We start from the raw sequence: 17,415 nt of genomic DNA on the forward strand, positions 1-17,415 counted from the left end.
TATTTATTTCCCCACAATTCAAATGTATTCAGATAATCTATTAGTTATTTATTTATTTTTGGACCACTCCCTGCTGCTCTGATCCTCTCTGATTGCTCATCCTGGGACGTCAGTTTGCTTCGTTCCCTGTTTCTTGGTTCCCATCTCTTCCTCTTTCTGGCTTTATGCCCTCATTTTGCTGGAGCACATCCTCTGACAGCTTCTCAGTGCCTCATACGGGTGAGTCTTTCTGGGGATCTGTGGTCGTTCGTTAGCTCCCCTTGCTGGTGTCCCTTTGCTGGCCCCATACTCAGTGTTGCTAAGTCTGGTGCCCGCTCTTCGCCAACTGTTTGTTTTCCAGAAACACGTTGAAATGTCTTATCTGTTGATGTCTCTGCACTCCTTTCTGTTGACCTTTTGAGCAGTATATTCTCTTACTGTCATTTTAATGGCATTTCAGGAGGGAGAAGAGGCGGTGGTAATGAGAATAATAATATTAGTAATAATAAATAGCAAGTAACAGTTGCTGTGGGAGTTTTGCAGTGGGACAGATACTGCCATGAGGGTTTTGAGTTAACTCATTTGATCTTCAAAATAATCTTGTAAGGTAGATACTATTGTTGGTCCCAGAGGTGTTAATAAGTGACTTGCCCAAGGCCACACAGTAGTAGAATTCAGACCCAGACAGTCCGGCTCCAGAGGCTGTGCTCTTGGGCCGTGTGCAGCAGGCATTTCTGAACGTATGCGGGTTAACTGCAAGTCCTTAGCAGATCTTTCGAGTCTGTCCCTCCAGCTGTTTCTGCCATCTGCTCCCGGGCTCAGATGCATATCCCTTCTCTCCTGGGCTCTTGTGGTTTCCTGCAGCACCGTCCATCCTGGACGTTGTTGCTAGACTGATTTACCTAAAGCATTGCCTATTCAACAACCCTGTTCTCTCTTCTGAAATCCTGGATGGTTCCCCACTGTCTAAAGACTAGAGCTCAGATCTGTTAAATTTTCCGTCAGCCTTTTCTAAACCCTTAGCTTCCTCTTCTTCCATACACAGCTCCTTCGCTTCCTGGATTGGTTAAGACTCTTGGTTGCACGTGATTGAGACCCAGCTCAGACTGGCTTGAACAGAAACTCACTTTGGGCTCACTAGTTGTATAGTCCAGGGACAGAGCTTGTTGCAGGTGTAGCTGGCTCCAGGAGCCAAGTGGTGGTTGTCAGCGCGCTTTCCGTCTCTCCGCGTTCCTTCTCTCTGGGTTAGCTCACAGCAGGCCCCTCCGTGTGGTGACCCCTGGCAGTACCAGGCTTCCATCCCCCAGCTCCGGGTCAGGGAGAGAAGGGGAGTTGCTCTTCCCAAGAGTTTCAGCCAGTCTCAGAGGGAGCGGATGCCAGGCAAGTACAACACAAATATTCCTCTCCTCCGAGCTCTCCTTTCTTACCGCTTGGCATCTGTTCAGGCTGGCGTTCTCCCAGGGTGCGGTTTTCTTTCCTCTCTGCTTCCTGAAATCTCACCCATCCTTCTGCATGGCCGACTGGTGGTGAGGCCTCTCCTCGCCCTCTCAGCCAGATATGGTCTTCCTCTCCTCTCCTCTCCTCTCCTCTCCTCTCCTCTCCTCTCCTCTCCTCTCCTCTCCTCTCCTCTCCTCTCCTCTCCTCTCCTCTCCTCTCCTCTCCTCTCCTCCCCTCCCCTCCCCTCCCCTCCCCTCCCCTCCCCTCCCCTCCCCTCCCCTCCCCTCCCCTCCCCTCCCCTCCCCTCCCCTCCCCTCTCCTCTGGTCCACACCACCCAGTGGCTCCTAATTATCTTGTTGCTTCTTGTGCAGATAAATCGTCCACATGTTAGGGGTGTGGACAGGGCTGCTGAGGCCTTTAAAGGGGAAGGAGCTCCTGGGAAGGTCACTGGGGCCTCAGTGCTCAGAGGGGGTGTGGCGGCCGAGGCAGCAGGGGTGTGCGTGTGGCTCTGGAATCGCACTTTCTGAGTGTGAACTGCAGCCCTACCGCTCACGTGTGTGCGACCTCTAGCCAGTCCTTGACCCGCTCAAAGCCTTGGTTTACTCCTCTGTAAAATGGGCATGATTCCAGCACCCGCCTCAAGGGCAGCTGGTTGTTTGGACTAGAATGTGCTTGGAACAGGATAGGCAGGCAGAATGTCACTTCTCTCCTCTCTCCCCTCCGAAGGGGTAACGCATGAGCAGATGGCAGGGAAGGATGGTCGCCTCAGCCTCGCCCTCCCCCCCCCACCCCCCGCCGAGCCCCTCAGGTGCAGGGAGGGCGCCGGCATAGGGCTGACCTTCCCGCTGTGTGTGGGCTGTGTGAGTGAGTGCCACTGGGCCGGGGGGTAGACTGGCCCCCTGCTGCAGTCCCATTTTCGTGCCTGAGTTTTCAGTTCTTACTGGGAACCTTGTGAAAAGCTGAGGTTGTGCCCGTCAGAGTCACCGCCTCAGAACTTGGATGGCACTTACCGTGTATATACCGGGTGCCGTTCTGTGTATAGCACCAGGAGGTGGGTACTGCTATGGCTCTCCCCGCTTCCCCGATCTAAAAAATGGCAGAGACCCAGAGAGGTTAAAGTACTCTTCCTGGTCCAGGTAATGCCCCCAGCAGGTGAGGGAACTGGGATTTGAACCCAGGGCAGACGCGTTCAGGTCTGTGCCCGACCCTTTCTACTTCTCATAAGCACACAGGGCGGTGGAAAGTAGTTTTCATTTTGATTTCAGTGTTGGTTTAGGCTGCATTCAAGTGCGGCCGACTGTCTGCCTGAGCCCGGCTCCGGCGGGTCTGTGCACTGCTCTGTCCGCGTGTTTTGAGCGGGCATTTGGTTACCTTGACCTTAAAGATGCAGCTTGTGTGGCCATTGCCTGTGAATGTGTCGTAGGTGACCATGGCTTCTGAAGGACTGGGCAGCCCCTAGTGTGGGAGCAGGAAAACAACTTCCCTTTACTTTGTATATTCCCGTTCGAGGTGTCTGAGCCTTAGAGGTGTGCTCTGCTGACCGCGGCTGCTGTAGCCAGAGCTGTTTTCCAAGGTCACTGTCTAGAATGATCTGGTTTAGTCCCAGTGTCTTATCTGATTTCTGGAGCAAAGATGACGGGAAGTCCAGTGCTCTTTTGTTTTCAAAGGCCAGTAGTTGTTTCATGTTAATCAAAATTGGAGGCAAAATATCAATGAATTTCCTTGGGCATTTTTGAAAGTAAGACAAGGGTGGAGAATGGACGAAAGAGGCTGAAATAACATTGTCATTAAAGTTACATGTCAAATATCATTTATGGTTTATCTGTACTTTAATATTGGCCAAGTGATTTTGTATTAATAACTGAAATTCCAGTTGAATTATTTATATACCTGTTGTAGCACAGCGTGGTTTTCCATCATTCATTCTGTGGTTTCCTCACCATCGGTGTCTGTTTCTCAGGTGCCTTCTCCTCTAGAGAAGGGGGTGGGGAACAGACATTTCCCTTCAGTGCTCTAGAAGGGCAGTTCCAGGGGAGGAAACCTGGGATCGTTAAACCCCAGGTGAAAGCACCTGCTCACAGCGCTGGTGGCAGAGGCAGGGGTGGAATCCGAGCCACTCAGGCTCCACAATTCTTCCTTGCCTCTGTTTGGAGGAGCTGGATTCACTTGCAGATTCTGCCGCAGCTCCCGGAAGCAGGCCGGTGGGGAACGTTACCTTGACTTTTTACAGCTGGGGAAACTGGCCTTCACTGTGACGCAGCTTTTGGGGTCATTCCTCTCAGAGGTGGTGTCAGGCATTCTGATGTGGGGTTTAGTCCCCTCGAGCCTGGTGCGTGACTTCTTCTATCTCAGCGCTGACCTTCTTGGGTAGATTATCAGAGGGCGGGAGGAGGATGTGGTCAGAACCAGCCTCTCTCTCCCTAACGTTTTAAAAACAAAAAAAACCCCACAAGACCCAGACCCAAAGCAAGTCATTAGGAGGCTGTGTACCGTGTTGAGGGAGGCAGCGTGACGTGGTGGTTGAAGAGCCTGGGACCCAGTCCTGACCCACCACTTTCTACTTCGGTGACCTTGGGCAAGGTCTGTGACCTTTCTGTGCCTTGGTGACTTCTGCTGGAAAATGGGTAGAATAACAATGCCTCTCTCCTAAGATTGCTGGGAATTAAGTGAATGACTATGTGGAATTCGTATCTGGCATTCAGCAGGTGCTGTGTGGTATTAGCTGTTATTTTTTCTGCTCTCATCAGGAGTGGAGTGGTAGTAGTAGTAACAGTAGCGGCATCCTGCCTGTTATTTGTAGCAGTTACCAGTGGCACCTCCCGCCTCTTGTGACAACAGCGTCTTGCACCTCGGTTGAAAAATCCCAGCAGTTGCCAGAGGTCTGAAAACCATTGCTCTCTCTAGTTGATGCTAACTGCCCTGACTGTGATTTTCCCAGAGGCCTCAGCGTGGTTCCCGATGAGGAAGTCATTGACATGTACGAAGGCTCCCACGTACCTTTGGAACAGATGAGCGACTTTTATGGAAAGGTAATGAGAATTTATTTATTTATTTAAAGCAGCCTGTCTTTTTCCTTCTCGAAATGTGGCCTGGTAGCTTTAGGATCTTGAACTACTAGACGCTCAGCTCATAGGGAATCAACAAGGACATTTGGGGTTGTGACTTGAGAGAGAGGGGTATGTTAGAGTCTCTCCTGGGTTCTTTCATCCTTCTCCTTTCTCAGCCCCTTCCCCTCTACCTGATGAAGGCTCTGCACACCTTTTTTGTGTATACCCCCCCCCCAACCCACTGTTTGCCACCACCTCTCCGGGCGCGTGTCCCCACTTTCTGGATTAAGTCATTGGGGGCTGTCAGTACAGCAGCTGTTGCCTCCCGTGAGATTAAGGATAGCACGTGTCTCTGTGCCTAAGGGCAACCTCTGCTTTGCTAACTTTTCTGGTCCTTGTGGCTCTCTGAATTTTTACTTCTTGTCCTGTTAGATGCACTCTCTTATTTGCATTATCAAAATGCAGTGAAGATGCCCAATCAGCTGGTAAACTTAGTCTCATAAATCGCAGGTGTTCAGAGAAAGGCTCTTTTCCAAGCTCCCTCTTGGGCTGTGGATGCTCACATTCAGGAGAGTTAGTGGCTTTTTATGCCATTCCGTGGGCAAGAACCAATCTGCTGGCTTTCCTCCGTGTGTGATGAAAGAGTATGAGCTGGAAATTGGATGGAGCCTGAAGGAGAGGAAAGGGAAGGGTAGTTAGACCTTTGGGGGGAAATCAGGGCATTTCCTTGGAAATCCCACTTCCTCAGCTCTGCCATGCATGACAGGAAACACGGCGAACATTTTTAGCTGTTTATGATTAGAATTTTCCTTCCCTTGTGGGGAGGGAGCCCACTGTTGATGGCCAGGGTCCCCCTGGTGAATGTAAAGTCTGCTGTGACATTGGCTCCCTTGCTGAAGTCTTCCTCCCTGCCCGCAGAGTTCCCACGGAAACACCATGAAGCAGTTCATGGACATCTTCTCCCTGCCCGAGATGACGCTGCTGTCCTGCGTGAACGAGCACTTTCTGAAGAACAACATCGACTATGAGCCGGTGCACCTGTACAAAGACGTCAAGGTGCTGTGGCCGCGGCGGGTTGCGGTGCGGCCGCTTCCAGCGCCGCAGCAGAAGCCGAGGAATCCCTGGCCTCCCTTGTCGGCTGGGTGTTTGAAAAAGCCTTTCTCCTGGGATGTCTTTTACTTGTGGTTTAATCCTGAAAATCCTAAGACAGCTGTTGCGTTAGGCGAGTTGGAAGTCAGTCAAATTGGTTGTGTGAAAAAGAGGGTACTTGTTCCCTGGATTTCCATGTGCATATATACACACATCATTTATATAACTTTGTGTTTGTATATTTTAATTTACATTCATATTCACATGTGTCCATAGGTATATTCTTTAAGCTGTCTGAACTTTTTTCAGTACTTAAGAATATGTTGATATATTGCTTATTTTATACATATTTTTCTTAATATATATTTCTAAGCATCTCTTTATATGTATATTATTTATTTGTTTAAAATGTTTATTTATTGGCTGTATTGGGTCTTCATTGCTGCACGTGGGCTTTCTCTAGTTGCAGTGAGCGGGGGCTACTCTTTGTTGCATTGCACGGGCTTCTCACTGTGGCAGCTTTTTTGTTGTGGGGCACGTGCTCTCGGCGCATGGGCTTCAGTAGGTGTGGCTCGTGGGCTCTAGAGCGCAGGCTCAGTAGTGGTGGCACATGGGCTTAGTTGCTCCGTGGCATGTGGGCTCTTCCTGGACCAGGGATCAAGCCCCTGTCCCCTGAATTGGCAGGCGGATTCTTAACCCCTGCACCACCAGGGAAGTCACTGTATGTTATGTGAATACCTGTATTTTTAAAAGATCCATGTGTACATACGACAGTGTCTTTGTTATGTGTTTATGACTGATTTTAAGTATTGACTGCCCTGAATCATGGGTTTTAGGAAGATACAGGATGAATGAACAGTTTCTCAATATCAGTCTGGTGTTATTTGAACTAAATTTAAATATTTAGTTTCGGTTCTCTGTTTTGCTCATACAAATACTTCATCGTTAAGAATCTTTAAGAATCACTGGTAGTTATGTAAACCTTGGCATTCATGAGGAAAGACATTTACTAGAAAGCTCAGTTTCTACTATGAAGTATTACTACCAATGAGAGTGAGCACACATGTAGGGTTCACCGTGTTCCAGGCACTATTTTTCTGAATGCTTTATATATATTAACTAATGAACTCCTTACAAGAGTGCCCCGAGCTCTTATCACCCTCATTTTACAGACAGAGAAATTGAGGCACAGAGAGGTTGAGTAATTTGCTCAAGGACATCCAGCTAGTAAGTAGCAGAGCCTGGATTTCAGGCCAGGAAGTTGGGCGCCGGTTTGCTCTGAACCACTGCCTTCTGCTGACGTGCAGTTGAAACAGGTCTGTGCTGGAAGAGAATTGAGGTTGAGTTGATGGTCCAGAGGCACTCATTCCTGACGATAAGCACCGACCAATTTTCTAAGGCTTATGGCCCAGTTTTTCCCACAGCCCCATCCCCTGCTACAGGCTCTAGAACATTTCCAAGTGCCTCCGGGAGTGCCCACCTATGGAGTAGACCTGCTTAGAGCCACCGGGGAGCTGGGCTGTGCTCTGACACCTGCCAGCCATCAGGCTGCCACCCCACTGGGTTCTTCCTCGTGTCTGCTGGCTGGACCACATCTCTGCCCAAGTTCCAGCTCCTTGACAGTTCCTTGACGCTTTGGTAGCACTGAAGAGAGGAGGATCCTATGATTGGTCTCTGCCTCTTTTTTTAGATCACAGAACCTGCTGTTTGGGGTCCAGGGAAGGGTACAAAGATGGAAAGAGCAGTAATTCCCTTTGTCCAGATGACCTGGAATTATTTGGTCGTGATATTGAATATAAATGACTGTTTAACCTGTGGGACTGTATTCAGAACTGTTCACACAAATTACCTCCTCCGGTTGGCTCTTTTGAAAATTGCATTGGAAACTGCTGCTATCACCATGGAAACTTAAGTTTCTTCCCAGGGGCCGCCTGTGATAAATGGACCAGAATTTAGATTTCATTTAATGCTTGGGTTGCCAGGCTTCTGCAGGCAGACATTGTCCTGAATGCCATTTCACTTGTCTTCTTACTCAGACTGTCCAGTTTATACTCTGACTGATTAAAAACGTATCTTTTGACAGGATTCAATTCGGGACGTGCACACCAAAGGAATCATGTACAGAGCCATCGAAGCAGATATTGGTACGTACCAGATGCTGTCATGAAGATCAGCCTTTCCCTTTGCTGTGTAATTACGCAGGCATTGTTTTACTCTCACTCCAGGTGCTGAGCAGGGGCTGTAGTACCTCCTCTTAGTGGGGCGCAGGGACCTTGTATCCCTGCACCTCAGATGTCTCCCTCCCCTTTGTCTCAGAACTTGACATATCCTGACTCAAAAGGAGAGGAGCTGGCAGCTGCAGCCTCTTAATTTTTTCCACTGAGACTGAAGAGGCAGGGTTTGGTTACTGATGCACCGGGTACCAATATACAGCCTTGAACCGAGTTTTCTGAAGGCTTTTCTCTCCCCAAGTGCCCCACCTGCCCCAAGTGCCAACTTTAGGAAGTGCTTGCAGATGACTGACTTCACCCTGAAACTCTGTGTGCATTCACCCTGAAACTCTGTGTGCATTCACCCTGAAACTCTGCGTGCATTTTTCTCTTGCACTTTAGAAAAGTATATCTGCTATGCCGAGCAGACCCGCGCGGTGTTGGCCAAACTGGCTGATCACGGCAAGAAGATGTTTCTCATCACCAATAGCCCCAGCAGCTTTGTGTAAGTTCTTTTGGGTTTCCTGGCTAGCTTTTGGCCCACTTCCTATATTCCATGTATTTTAATCGTTGGAAATTCGGAAGAAAAAGTTACAAGAATAGTTAATCCCTGCAATGTTAGATTAACCTGGCTGAAATGTTGTTCTAGGGACAAAGGGATGAGGTATATTGTTGGAAAAGACTGGAGGGACCTGTTTGATGTGGTCATTGTTCAGGCCGAGAAGCCAAACTTCTTTAATGATAAGCGGAGGTAAGTGTCTGTCTTTTTGGGAACTAGATTTTATTTGTTTGCTGCTGTGAATGCTTACGTAATGTGTCTTGGTGAAATCCAGGTGGAAAATCACAAGCATCTAACATAGCTTTTGATTTTTAACCCTTCTAGCAAGTAATTGCAAGGAAGGTGGGATGAGTGCATAGCAGACAGCTTACGCCTATTGAAATGGTTCTCAGTTCAACTTCAGTCCAGTGAGTCAGGCTTCAAGAAAAAGATTGACAACAAAGAAAAATCCAAACTTAGTATCACACAGTAAATTAGATCTCTCGAGGCAGGCGCATTGTGAAGCATAACAAAACAGCAACAGCAAACCACCTGGTGGGTATCTGTTTACATAGAGCTCTAAATGGTGCACTGACAATTGCTCTTAGATTTTGCAGAACTTCTCTGTAACATAGGTTTTGCATCAAGTAGAGTAAATCTAGACCAAAAAAAGTCTTTCTGCCACAGTAGCCTTGAGAAATAGAGGAATGGGAAAGTTTGGGTTCTGCTCTTAGCATTTCGTGACTGGGGGTCAGGGGTCCTAAAAGGTGTTTTAACGTGTGGGGCAGACCAGTTCACCGAGAGTCATCCCCCCTAGATATCAATAGTGTTCAGAGTTACTGCACTAGGATTATAAAAATAATTCGTATTTGTATAACAATGGCCTACCTTTGAAACACTTTCCCCTACGTTTCTCTGTTCTGCAGTGGGTAACCATGCAGCCTTTCCCGCTCTGCTAGGTGATTTCAAGCATCATAAGTTGGTGCCCTGTAGTTAGTGTTGAGTGGATTAAATTCCTCTTGTGATGCTAAATTCCAGTTTTCCAAGTGTCACAATGACTCCTGGAAGCAGAGGCACGCCCAAGAACCATGTGCAAAGACTGAGAATTCAAGAGAAGGCAGGAAAAACAAAAATGTTGATCAAAACCAGCTGTAAACACTGGCTGGCTGCTTGGTCACTGATAAAACGCTCTCCTGCATTTTCTTATTAGATCCCGTGGTGGGGGGTGGGGCTCAGAGGGAGGGCCTCATCTCTCCTTTCACCTCCCTCCTTTGTCATGTTTATTCCAGTGGCAGGATGGCGTCTTAGATGATTAGATTTTCCCTGGAGGGGCCCAGCACACTCCCTCACTCTCGGGGCCTGAATTAAGAATCCACCCATATTCATCCCTGTGTTATTTATAGTGATGTAGGTTAGAAACAACTTAAAGGAACATCCATGTGAGGGGATGTTATGCAGCCATTCAAAATCAAGTATTTTTTTTAAAAAGGCAGGGAACATGTTTTATGACTGTAAAAAACTATGAAAACAACATACTCACATGGGAAATTGCTCACAGACTTGGAGAAAAGAAGATACATAGCAGTGTCCACAGCTGATCCTCATTTTATGTTCATAAAAAAGAGAAAGATAACAGATACACAAAGACAGACGGATATCCACTGAAACGCTGTGTTTCTACCTGGGTACTGGCATTATGATTTTCCTTTGCTTCATTGTATTTTTTGGCATTTTCCAGATTTTTTTTTTTTGCAATGAATTTATATTTTTCTAACCAGAAAGCAATCCAAATAAGTGTTACCTAAAAAAAGAAAAGGGACTTCCCTGGTGGCGCAGTGGTTAAGAATCCACCTGCCAATGCCAGGGACATGGGTTTGATCCCTGGTCTGGGAAGATCCCACATGCCGCAGAGCAACTAAGCCCGTGCGCCACAACTACTGAGCCTGTGCTCTAGAGCCCGTGAGCCACAACTGTTGAGCCCGTGTGCTACAACTACTGAAGCCCGCACACCTAGAGCCTGTGCTCTGCAACAAGAGAAGCCACCACAATGAGAAGCCTGCACACCTCAACAAAGAGTAGCTCCCACTCGCCACAACTAGAGAAAGCCCGCATGCAACAATGAAGACTCAATGCAGCCAATAAATAAATAAAAGAAAAGAAAAGAAAAAGAAAAAGGATAAGCAAACCTTGTGTTTTTTGGACTAGCACCCCCAGGGTGAGGAATGAGGCCTTTATTTTTCTTTCTCTTTTTCCATCATAAATAATATGCCCGGTTTTCTGATGTGTCTTGTATCTAGAGTGGCTGCATTTCACGTACAAAGCTGGATAAATGTACTGATCAGTATTTCTGTAATTTGTGTGTGTGTGTGTGTGTATGTGTGTGAAACATTTTCTACACGGCTGAATAAATTTAGAAAATCTGGGCTAAAGAAAATTTCTTTATAGGAGGGCTTTTCAGAGCCATCACTGACTTTTAAGGAGGAACATGTACAGTTTTCCAAATATGTTTGACCCTTGAGTTCTTTTTTCACTAACCTTCTTTGGATACTGGGGTTTGAAGTTTGGGGTGTGTTGCACGAGGCCAGGGAATGTGGTGGTTTTGGTTTTGGTTTGTGGGGCTCATTTCTGTTCCCAGGGGATAACCATGGAGTGTCTCACACAGCCTGCACCACTATCACACGTCATAACGTTTCCTGTTTCTGTTGTTAGACCTTTCCGAAAGGTGAATGAGAAAGGCGTCTTACTCTGGGATAAAATCTACAAGTTGCAGAAAGGCCAGATTTACAAGCAGGTATGTTGTGACCCATCTGTCCTTTTTAAAAGTTTCCGTGCTGTGTGATCAGTTATAATGATCATAGCTGACGCTGGTTGAGGCTTGCTGTGCGCCAGGCAGTCCTGAGGGCTCTGCTTGAATTGACTATTTGTAACTTAGTGACAGAAGTCAAGCTTAAGTCAATATATTTTCAATGTGCTATGTGTAAATTAACTCAGAATTGAACACTTAAAAAATTTTTTTTAAAGCATTTTTCCCCTCCATGGGATATAAAATTTAAGATGCCAGTAGTAAACCTTGGAAATTTCTCTTTAAGAAGCGTTTAATCACATGGCATATTACCCAAATTAGTAATTATTTCCTGATGAACTGTGTTTTATGTACAGTTTTGATATATTTTGGTATCATATAAAGCTCACCCATATTTAGGTAAATGATTAAGTTGCTGCCCATTTTTGTGTTACTGAAGTTAGTTTTTTTTTAATCTCATCCTTTAAAAATTTTTGTTTTTATAATATTTATAACATAAAATTACAGAACAGTACTATATAGTACTATATAGTTTTGTTTTTTAAATACTGATACATTCCTGCTAGATATGTAGCAAACCTGCTGTATTTGACACTAAATATATTTTCTAGGCCTGAAAGTTTAGCCTTGATATAGCCATTTCATTTCTAGGGATGAGGCTTATGAAATTATTAAGATGTAGCTAAAGCTTTGCTACAAGAATGTTTATCATGAAGTTGCTTACAAAATAGACAACAAGGTAAATGTTCAGCATCAGATAATTGGTAAAAACCAACAGCTGCTGAAACTACATGGCAGGTGAATATTTATTGACATGGTCACAGAATGTTACGTGTAAAGAAAAGATCATTACAAAGATATACGATATGAATCCCTTCTGAAAAGTACATTTGGCTGAGAAGAAAGGTCTGAAAAATTTCACATAAAGGTGTTTTTTATCTTTATATTTTGACATTTAAAATAAATTGTAAAAGCAGAAACTTTTTTTAAGTTTTAAAAAGTAGATATCTTGGGCCATGGGTTATACAAGCCTCGTATCTGTCATACAGTATAACACCTACGTTTTTCTGTTATTGCAGGGCAATTTATATGAGTTTTTGAAGCTTACTGGATGGAGGGGATCCAAAGTGTTGTATTTTGGTGACCATATATACAGTGACCTGGCGGTGAGGAACCTTTTTTCCTGTTCTTTGTTGGGGACAGTGTTAGGCCCACTTATTGAGGAATTTATCTTTTGTTTAAGACCATTTTTATACTTTCATAAAAATGAGGAGTGGGCCACATTTCTTTTTTTTAATGTCTCATATTTGACCAAACAGGATGGATCAGAGTCATGAAACAGATAAATTTGGGGGGAAATGAAGGAAATTGGCAATTTACTCAGTTTATCAGAAAAAAAATCTTTCCATTTAGGTAATAGTAAGAAATGCCAATGTTCTTTCCTTTTCCTTTTATTATTAAGCATCAGAAACATACACATGCTCTGTAAAAGCTCATCAACATCAGTCAGGGTTTCTTTTGCCAGCCAGTCATTTTGAAGGAGTACAAAACTGGCATTTCCAGGAAAGAGCTATTGTGTGCAAATGAGGCTTTTCATGTCCCTCGCAATGACTGGAGTGTTGCAGGACCTGAGTTATGACTTAATCGATAGTTGGTGCAGGGCTGAGTGAGTCACATTTATTACCACCCTTGGTTCCTTGTGGAATGAATTTATGTGTGTTAAGTGATTCCAGGTGAGGTTGCACAGCTCAGGTTTTGCAACATCTGAATGAAGCTAAAGTGTCAGGGAGGTAACAAGAGTAGGTCATGGCTGGCTGTCAAACTCCTCCACTATTGGTATTTCTGGGTGTTTTGGCCCACATTGGATTGGCCTCACATGTGCACGTCTGTATCCCTCTTGTTCTGTGTACCATCGAAGCGGTGAGCTTTAATGACTGGGCGGTGGGACCCTCTGGGAAGCATTTCAGAGCACACATGCCGGGGCCCCACTGAGGTCTGTGGAGTCAGACTTCCTAGACGTGGTGGACGTAGAGGGTTGATTCCAGTGCCTGTGTCTAGTGATACCCTTCCTGGGTGACTACAGCGCACACGCTGCGTAAACCTGTCTGTCCAGTGGGTTGAGGTCTAGTGAAAGGAATCACGGGCTCAGAACTGCAGAACTGAGGTTTTCATCCCATCTCTGCTGTTTATCAGCTGTGTGACTGCGGGCACATCCCTCAAGTCCAGATGTCCTCATTTGTGAGAAGAGTGAAATAAGCTAATGTATACACAAGTGCTCAGTGAAGTAGAAACATGAAGTGCTCCTTTCAGGATGTTGGCACTCCCAGAATGTCCAGCCAAGCGATGTGGCATCACAAGCATTTACCTCTGTCTGTGTGGTCTGCAGACCCTGAGGAGATAACTAACTGTGTGCTACCCTAGAGGCATATGGGTGCGTGGCCCTGTGACGTGACACACACACATATAGGTTAGCATTATGAGAAGTACTCGCAATGCGGTAGTTTAAGTGTGGTCCTCACGATTTCGGCATCACCTGGGACCTAGTTGGAACTGCAGGTTCTTGGCTTCACCCCAGACCTACTGAGTTAAAAACTCTGGGTGGGTGGGGCCCAGCCATCTGTGTTCCACACAGCTTTCCACACTAAAATTTGATGTTAAGGTGATGCTGGCCTCATAGAATGAGTTAGGAAGTGTTTCCTCTTCTTCAGTTTTTGGAAGAGTTTGAGAAGGATTGGTGTTAATTCTTTACATGTTTGGTAGTAGAGCCATCTGGTCCTGGGCTTTTCATTGTTGGAAGGTTTTTGATTCCTCATTCAATCTCCTTCCTAGTTAGAGGTCTATTCGTATTATTTCTTCATGATTCAGTCTTGGTTGGTTGTGTGTTTCCAGGAGTTTGTCCATTTCATCTAGGCTATCTAAGTTGTTGGCATAGAGTAGTTCACAGTACTCTTTCATAATCCATTTTCCCCCCTATAGAATGGTGGTAATATCACCACTTCATTCCTGATTTTAGCAATTTGAGTCTTCTGTCTTTTTCTTATTAAGCTTAAAGGTTTGTCACTTTTGTAGATTTTTTTGAAGAACCAATTCTTGGTGTTGTTGATTTTTCGCTGTTGTTTTTCTGTTCTCTATTTTATCTCCACCCTGACCTTTATTATTTCCTTTGTCCTGCTACCTTTCAGTTTAGTTTTTTTTTTTCCCTAGTCCCTTTAAGGTATAAAGTTAAGTTGTTTTGAGATCTTTTTTCTTTTTTAATGTAAATGGCTATAGCTATAAATTTTCCTCTTAGTATTGCTTTTGTTGCAATCCCCATAAATTTGGGTATGCTGTGGTTCATTTTAATTTGTCTTAAGGTATTTTCTAATTTCCCGTGTGATTTCTTCTTTGACACATTTTTTTAATAAATTTATTTACTTATTTTTTGCTGTGTTGGGTCTTCATTGCTGCGTGCGGGCTTTCTGTAGTTGCAGTGAGGTTGGGGCTACTCTTTGTTGTGGTACATGGGCTTCTCATTTCAGTGGCTTCTCTTGTTGCGGAGCATGGGCTCTAGGTGTGTGGGCTTCAGTAGTTGTGGCATGCGGGCTCAATAGTTGTGGCTCACGGGCTGTAGAGCACAGGCTCAGTAGTTGTGGTGCATGAGCTTAGTTGTTCTGTGGCATGTGGGGTCTTCCTGGACCAGGGCTCGAACCCGTGTTCCTTGCATTGGCAGGTGGATTCTTAATCACTGTGCCACCAGGGAAGTCCTGACCCATTGGTTATTGAATAGTGTTTAATTCCCACATATTTCTGAATTTTTCAGTTTTTCCTTTTGCTGTTGATGTATCGTTTCATTCCTAGTGATCGGAAAAGATATTTTGGATGATTTCAGTCTTTTAAAATTAATTAGGACTTGTTCTGTGGTCTAAAATACAATTGCTCCTAGAGAATGCTCCATGTGACTTGAGAAAAATGTGTATTCTGCTTTTGTTGGGTGGAGTGTTCTGTATATGTCTGTTAGGTCTAATTGATCTGTAGTGTTGTTTATGTCCTGTATTTCCTGTTTGATCTTCTGTCTGCTTATTTTATCCATTATAGAAAGTGGGCTATTGCAGTTTCCTACTGTTATTGTAAAGCTGTCTCTTGCTCCCTTCAGTTCTGTTAATGTTTGCTTCATGTATTTTGGACCGCTGATGTTTGGTTGATACGTGCTCATAATTGTTATATATTTTTGGTGAATTGACCCTTTTATCATGATATAGGGTCATGCCTTGTGTCTTGTAACAGTTTTTGACCTCAAGTCTATTTTGGTTGATATTAGGATAGCCACTCCTGTTTTCTTTTGGTTACTATTTGCTTGGAATATCTTTTTTAATCTTTTCACTTTCAATCTTTGTGCATCCTTAGATCCATATAATTGGATCTTGCATATAATTGGATTCATGCTAAAGTTTGAAAACCACTGTTTTAAAGTGATCAGACCAATTCATTAACATGTCAGAAATTATGTGGGCAATGAACATTACCCTTCAGAGGAATTTCTTGAGAATGCAGACCCTTTAATGTTGCTGCTGTTTCTCAAAATACATTTATGTATTTATTTTTAAAAAAATATTTATTTATTTATTTTTGGCTGCGTTGGGTCTCTAGTTGTATGTGGGTTTTCTCTTCTCTAGTTGTTGTGTGCAGGCTCCAGGGCACATGGGCTCTATAGTTTGTGGCATGCAGGCTCTCTAGTTGAGGTGCACAAGCTCAGTAGTTGTGGCATTTGGGCTTAGTTGCCCTGTAGCACGTGGAATCTTAGTTCCCTGACCAGGGATCGAACCCGCATCCCCTGCATTGGAAGGTGGATTCTTTACCACTGAACCACCAGGGAAGTCCCTCAAAATACATTTAGATGCCCCCTTTGGGATATATTTGAGAGCCAGTTTGAGGCAGAGGAGAAAATGTTTCATTATTATTAATTTATTATCATGTACTTTAGAATAGGAATGTTCCAAAGGATTTTTTTACCTATTTTCTGAAATAAGATTCACCCTCAAAAGTCTGCCACCACTGGGAATATTTAAAAGAATGTGATATATGTAGGGTCTCATATATTATAGGAGAAAGAGAACTATTGAAAGGTTTAAAGAAATTCAACCACTGAAGAAGCTAGGCATCCTTAGGACTTACAGAGCAGGGATTCTAGCTTTAGGTGAGTAGCCAGAGTGAATTTTCAAAATAGTAAATGGTATACCGCTTCTCTCCTTAAAGCCCTTAAAAGCTCTCTCCTTAAAAGCATTCCTTTCTCCCTCACAGTAAAAGCCTAATTTCCTACATTTACTCTTGATCTCTCCTTGCCCAGCCTCCATCTCTGAAGGCACCTCCTGCCTCTGCCCTCTCTCCTACTCTGCTTTAGGCTACCTGCCTTGCTGTTTCTTAACACACCCTTGTTCTTAGCATGTTCCTGCCCCAGGGCCTTTGCACTTGCTCTTTTTCTAGGCAGAATTTGTCTTCTCCCACATATTTGCATACTTGAATTTTCCTTACCTTCAGATCTCTGCTGGAATGTCCCTTTATTAGCCTGGTCTTCCTAATCACTCTATATAAAATGGTAACTCCTTTCCCTATTATTCAGCTTGATTTTTGTCCATTGTATTTCTCACCACCTGCCATTGTATATTTCCTTATTTTTTGTCTGTATTTCCCATGAGAGCAGGGATTTGTTAGCTTTGTTCATTACTTTATCCTGAGTATCTAGAACAGGGCCTGGCAAATTGTAATATTTAATAACTGTCAGATGAGAAAATTAACAACCATTCATTATGGTGATTGTATATCTTGGATTTTCCAGGACATAACTTATATCAGATATTCTGGCTTATTGTCATATCATGGGATTACAATATTTGGAATGGAAACCTGATCACATATGTTGGTACTATATTCCAAGTCTGAGGTTCCCCGTAACCCAGGAGGCCTGGTGTGCAGTGGGCACTCCCCAGTGTTCCTTGGATGGATTGAATGAGGACCTTCAGCGGCATTGCCGTTGATCCTCTTTCTGCCCCTGACCAAATCGCTGTCTTACAGACCATGGTGAATGATTCCAGATCCTGTGTTTCTATGAAGGCTGTGATTCACAGCAATTATTTCCGGGACAGAAACTTTCTTGGGGTGAAATGGTCAAAGCCTGGGGCTAAATTGGTCTTAATTAAGTGTAATTCATTGAATTTGGCTTGGTTAATGACTAACCATTACAATTAAAATTAATTCAATGAATGCCTGTTGCGTCCGGCAAGGTAATGAAATGGTTTAAATTCTGTTGCGATTAACGTTGACTTTTTGTAATCTTT

General features: G+C 44.4%; 1 protein-coding gene across 1 annotated transcript in view; it reads left to right on the top strand.

Annotated features, from left to right (window-relative positions):
- The window catches only part of NT5DC3 (5'-nucleotidase domain containing 3), a 61,489-nt gene that overhangs the window by 34,542 nt on the left and 9,532 nt on the right, over nucleotides 1–17,415 (top strand). The window contains exons 5-11 of the mRNA XM_057743440.1: nucleotides 4,356–4,446; nucleotides 5,383–5,520; nucleotides 7,637–7,697; nucleotides 8,166–8,268; nucleotides 8,413–8,514; nucleotides 11,011–11,092; nucleotides 12,184–12,270. Coding sequence (XP_057599423.1) covers nucleotides 4,356–4,446; nucleotides 5,383–5,520; nucleotides 7,637–7,697; nucleotides 8,166–8,268; nucleotides 8,413–8,514; nucleotides 11,011–11,092; nucleotides 12,184–12,270 — 664 coding nt within the window. The remainder of the gene's footprint in view (nucleotides 1–4,355; nucleotides 4,447–5,382; nucleotides 5,521–7,636; nucleotides 7,698–8,165; nucleotides 8,269–8,412; nucleotides 8,515–11,010; nucleotides 11,093–12,183; nucleotides 12,271–17,415) is intronic.

This window comes from Hippopotamus amphibius, chromosome 7 (genome assembly GCF_030028045.1).
Source record: "Hippopotamus amphibius kiboko isolate mHipAmp2 chromosome 7, mHipAmp2.hap2, whole genome shotgun sequence".
NCBI classification, from domain to species: domain Eukaryota; kingdom Metazoa; phylum Chordata; class Mammalia; order Artiodactyla; family Hippopotamidae; genus Hippopotamus; species Hippopotamus amphibius.